Source organism: Coregonus clupeaformis, unplaced genomic scaffold (assembly GCF_020615455.1).
Source record: "Coregonus clupeaformis isolate EN_2021a unplaced genomic scaffold, ASM2061545v1 scaf1355, whole genome shotgun sequence".
Classification (NCBI taxonomy): Eukaryota; Metazoa; Chordata; class Actinopteri; order Salmoniformes; family Salmonidae; genus Coregonus; species Coregonus clupeaformis.
In genome coordinates this window covers 90,622-96,057 of record NW_025534809.1, presented here as the reverse complement: position 1 = coordinate 96,057, position 5,436 = coordinate 90,622, and the positions used below count along the sequence as shown (strand labels likewise).

At 58.3% G+C, this 5,436-nt stretch overlaps 1 protein-coding gene across 1 annotated transcript; it reads right to left on the bottom strand.

Moving 5' to 3' along the window:
- Positions 1-2,055: 2,055 nt before the first annotated feature.
- On the bottom strand, positions 2,056-2,986 carry LOC123486923 (histone H1-like). Its single transcript, XM_045218088.1, has one exon. It carries the CDS (start codon positions 2,926-2,928, stop codon positions 2,305-2,307), a length of 624 nt encoding a protein of 207 aa, XP_045074023.1. The 5' UTR covers positions 2,929-2,986; the 3' UTR covers positions 2,056-2,304.
- Between the last annotated feature and the right edge of the window lie 2,450 nt (positions 2,987-5,436).

Below are 5,436 nucleotides of genomic sequence, written 5' to 3'. Positions count from 1 at the left end.
AACAGTAGGCCCCTCTGCGTCACGCGCCGGGCCGTCCTCTGCTCTCTCCCCCTCGCCTCGTCAAAGATGCCGCCTCTTTTGGGAGACCTTCTGGTGCTGCCAGGCTGGCTTCTGGACGACCTCTCTTGCCGGGCGGAACCGACGCCGTCACCGTCGCTGCTGGAGGGGCCGAGCCCGCTCTCCTGCCGCCTGGGGTGTGCGTCTGTCGCCTGGCCCTTCGCCTCCCAGCGGATTTACTGGGGGCGTTAGAGGTGGACGGGTTGGCTGGGGCTCTGCTGGCCTTCATTGCCAGCGGCAAATGCTTCGCCAGGTGCCTCCTCTCCTCGTCCAGCTTGGCGATGCGTTCTGTGGCGTCCTTCACAGCGAGGCCAATAGGCCTTCGCTGGAGACGGGGGCGTTGAGCAAGGATGCTCTGTCGGTCTCCTTCATAGCCGTCATCGACAGCCAGAGGTGCCGCTCCGTGACCACCGAGGTGGCCATGGTCCTGCCCGCACATATAGCAACCGCTTGCGTCAGGTGGAGGATGGCTCCGGAAATCCTGGAGGCCTCCTCCACTTCCTCGCTGGTCATCTCAGACCTGCCCGTTGTGAGACGGGACAGGGAGGCCGCGAGGAGGGCGATGTTGTTCGCCGCCGCAACGCTCTGGGCTCCCAGCGTGAAGGATTTCTCAGCCAATTGGGCTGTGAACCTGTCCTTCTGTGCTGGCAGGGTGGCCTTCTTGGAGGCTGCCCAGGGACTCGAACCCGGCACTAGGAACGCCGTCATGGCGCCTTCGAGCCTGGGGATTCCCCTAGCTGCCCACTCATATCCAGCCACTCTGGTGAATGGGGTGTACACTCTGGCCGGCGAACGCGCCGCCAGAGGTGCCCCCCACGAGCCCTCGACATATTTGCCAAGAGAGGGCAAGGCTGGAGCCATTGGCTCAGCCGCCCTTCTCGGCTTGGAGTAGGGGCCGCCCTCCATCAAATCCACCTCCATCGGAGGGGGAGGTGGGGGCAGCGCAATCTCCAGTCGAGTGGCCGCCTTCTCAATGAGTTCGGGAAAGTCCGAACGCAGAGAGGCTGCCGCGAAGGACAGAGCTTCTGACCTAACAGAGCTCATGTCTTCCTCGCACAGGGAACCTTCAGACCTCACGCATGGAAAGGGGGTCTTAAAGGCTGGCGCCAGAGCTCCGGATTGCCCCACTGGGACATCCGGCTCGGCGCTCTCCCTGTCATCCTCTGATTCCGCACTGTCCGCTGATGCCTCTGAGCCAGAGGCGAGCACGGACATTGCATCATCAAGAGGGACATCCTCCTTGAAAAACGCACAGCGCTGCTTTCTCTCCTTCATAGGAAGGAGAGCGCAGGAGGCGCAATTAGGAGGGTTGTCGAGACCGTCCTTGGCGTGCTGCGGTCCCAAGCACACGAAACATAGGTCGTGGGGGTCCGCAGTGGCCATGGAAGTACAACGACAAAGGGCCCTGAAAAGGGCCTTTGGGGGTGGATATTTCGGTGTGCTCATTTAGAAGACGTTGACGGCTGGCAGTCAACGACGAAATTCTTCTTGAGTCTTCTTAGGCTTCTTCACTCTAGTCCAGTCGCTGAAGATAATGGGAGGCAGATTGATGGAACGGGGTTCCTTATATAGGGACACCTGTACTCCTATTGGCTGTAGGTGTGTGCATAATTTTGCTTCAGGCTGTTCTGCCCTAGGGCAGAGGGTAAACCACTAGGAGCATAGCTCCCCTATGGGGCGGAGCTCCACGATATAGAACCTCACATTATTTCTCTCCAAATGGGAAACAAACAGCTGGTGAGGGTGCACTCTTGAGTTTGAAATCGAAGCCACTATAGTATTGTTATTGTTATTACATGGCACTTGTAACACATCACAGCAGCCTGCCTCTGAACGGGAATAGGCCAGTGGCTCATATATAAATATGGCTGTTGAGGGTGCACTCGTGAGTTTGAATTCGAAGCCACTATAGTATTGTTATTGTTATTACATGGCACTTGTAACACATCACAGCAGCCTGCCTCTGAACGGGAATAGTGGCTCATATACAAATGTGGCTCATATACAAATGGCTGGTGAGGTCGAATTTCTAAGCCATTTTGGCCCTCTATTATATGCCTCTCCCTTCGCACACACCCAGAGTGGGACAATGTTGTGTGCGTAAAAGTAGCCTAGTGTGCGTAATTTCTTTTTCACGACAGGTAGTATATGGAAATCAATGCGCTTTCTATGGAAATAGGTGGGTGGCTCTTAAAAGAGCCTTTTGTGGTACAACATGTGTCGAGTAGAACACTGTTTGTAATAGGTTTACTTCTTCTTGGGGGCTGCCTTCTTGGCCTTGGCTGCCTTGGGCTTGGCGGCTTTGGGCTTGGCTGCCTTTGTAGCCTTCTTGGGGTCTCTTGGCCGCCTCTTTGGCCGCTGCGGCGGCTTCTTCACCTTCTTGGGGCTCTTGGCCGCCTTTTTGGGTGTAGCGGGCTTCTTGGCCTTCTTGGGGGACTTCTTTGCGGCGACGGCCTTCTTGGCTGCTACCTTCTTGGGCTTCTTCGCCGCGACGGGCTTCTTGGCGGCCACCTTCTTTACTTTGGGGACTGCGGCTTTCTTGGCGGGCTTCTTCGCCTCGACGGCTTTCTTGTTGAGCTTGAAGGAGCCGGATGCACCGGTGCCCTTGGTCTGGACCAGGGTGCCCTTGGTGACGAGGCTCTTGACTGCGATCTTGACGCGGGAGTTGTTCTTCTCCACGTCGTAGCCGCCTGCCGCCAGCGTCTTCTTGAGCGCGGCCAGGGACACGCCGCTCCTCTCCTTGGAGGCGGTCACAGCCTTGACGATGAGCTCTCCTACGCTGGGTCCCGCTTTCTTGGGCTTGGCTGCTGCCTTCTTCTTGGGTGCCTTGGCCGGCGCTGCGGCTGCGGGTGCTGGTGCGACTTCTGCCATGTCTGTCTGTCGTTTGGTCCGGTACACACACACACGGTCTGCGAGGAGTAGTTTGCTGTAGACGCTGCGCTATTGAAGCTCCACACCGAGCAGGGGGCTGGCCTTAAACGCGACATGAGAACCATGTAGACTCAAGGCACCCAGCTCGGCTTCTCTGGGCTGGCCAAATGCTCTTTCACTTGTGTTTTCTGTTCGCCTATATCGGCCCAAAAGTCACCGACGGAGCCGTGTTTTTGGTCCAAAAGCAAACGGCCCAGCGAGCAGACTTGTCTCCGTTCAGAATAAAGTAATGTGGGCCGCGGAAGGGCCGTGCATTTTGTTGCGGCTCGCTCAAAACCTCACCGTTCGACTGTCGGGTGGAGCGGTGCGCACTGGTTTTCCTGTGCTATTTGTCTCCTAAATGGCCTAAAAGTGCATCCGATTGCGAGCAGCACTTGTTGTGTAGTGAGCCGAGATGTCTGGCAAGGGAATCAAATGGTTTGGGGTCCCCTGATGTGGTCAGGGGTGTTTTAAAGAAGCGCTCTTTTGGGGACCTTAAAACACATGCACCTGTGAGGCCTGGCTGAGACTAGTGTTGTACCTCAAGTTCTATATCGTGGAGCTCCGCCCCATAGGGGAGCTATGCTCCTAGTGGTTTACCCTCTGCCCTAGGGCAGAACAGCCTGAAGCAAATTTATGCACACACCTACAGCCAATAGGAGTACAGGTGTCCCTATATAAGGAACCCCGTTCCATCAATCTGCCTCCCATTATCTTCAGCGACTGGACTAGAGTGAAGAAGCCTAGAAGACTCAAGAAGAATTTCGTCGTTGACTGCCAGCCGTCAACGTCTTCTAAATGAGCACGCCAAGTTATCCACCCCCAAAGGCCCTTTTCAGGGCCCTGTGCCGCTGTACCTCCATGGCAACCACGGACCCCCACGACCTATGTTTCGTGTGTTTGGGACCGCTGCATGCCAAGGATGGTCTCGGCGACCCTCCTAATTGCGCCTCCTGCGCTCTCCTTCCTATGAAGGAGAGAAAGCAGCGCTGGGCGTTTTCAAGGAGGATGTCCCTCTTGATGATGCAATGTCCGTGCTCGCCTCTGGCTCAGAGGCATCAGCGGGCAGTGCGGAATCAGAGGATGACGGGGAGAGCGCCGAGCCGGATGTCCCAGTGGGGCAAGCCAGAGCTCTGGCGCCAGCCTTTAAGACCCCCTTTCCATCGGGAAGCGTGAGGTCTGAAGGTTCCCTGTGCGAGGAAGACATGAGCTCTGTTAGGTCAGAGGCTCTGTCCTTCGCGGCTGCCTCTCTGCGTTCGGACTTTCCCGAACTCATTGAGAAGGCGGCCACTCGACTGGAGATTGCGCTGCCCCCACCTCCCCCTCCGATGGAGGTGGATTTGATGGAGGGCGGCCCCCTACTCCAAGCCGAGAAGGGCGGCTGAGCCAATGGCTCCAGCCTTGCCCTCTCTTGGCAAATATGTCGAGGGCTCGTGGGGGGCACCTCTGGCGGCGTGCTCGCCGGCCAGAGTGTACACCCCATTCACCAGAGTGGCTGGATATGAGTGGGCGGCTGGGGGAATCCCCAGGCTCGAGGGCGCCATGACGGCGTTCCTAGTGCCGGGTTCGAGTCCCTGGGCAGCCTCCAAGAAGGCCACCCTGCCAGCACAGAAGGACAGGTTCACAGCCCAGTTGGCTGAGAAATCCTTCACGCTGGGAGCCCAGAGCGTTGCGGCGGCGAACAACATCGCCCTCCTCGCGGCCTCCCTGTCCCGTCTCACAACGGGCAGGTCTGAGATGACCAGCGAGGAAGTGGAGGAGGCCTCCAGGATTTCCGAGCCATCCTCCACCTGACGCAAGCGGTCGCTATATGTGCGGGCAGGACCATGGCCACCTCGGTGGTCACGGAGCGGCACCTCTGGCTGTCGATGACGGCTATGAAGGAGACCGACAGAGCATCCTTGCTCAACGCCCCGTCTCCAGCGAAGGCCTATTTGGCCTCGCTGTGAAGGACGCCACAGAGCGCATCGCCAAGCTGGACGAGGAGAGGAGGCACCTGGCGAAGCATTTGCCGCTGGCAATGAAGGCCAGCAGAGCCCCAGCCAACCCGTCCACCTCTAACGCCCCCAGTAAATCCGCTGGGAGGCGAAGGGCCAGGCGACAGGCGCACACCCCAGGCGGCAGGAGAGCGGGCTCGCCCCTCCAGCAGCGACGGTGACGGCGTCGGTTCCGCCGGGCGAGAGGTCGTCCAGAAGCCAGCCTGGCAGCACCAGAAGGTCTCCCAAAAGAGGCGGCATCTCTGACGAGGCGAGGGGGAGAGAGCAGAGGACGGCCCGGCGCGTGACGCAGAGGGGCCTACTGTTCCCCCCACCCCACTGTTCAGGGCGTGAGGGCATTGTGTGTAATTATGTGAATAAAGAGCGGAGTCTCACTGACATTGTCAAAGAAAGACACGTATTCCATAAGGTACAGAACACTTCACGTTCTATGGCACCCCCTCACCATCCTGAGTGTAGCTCAACCCACCCA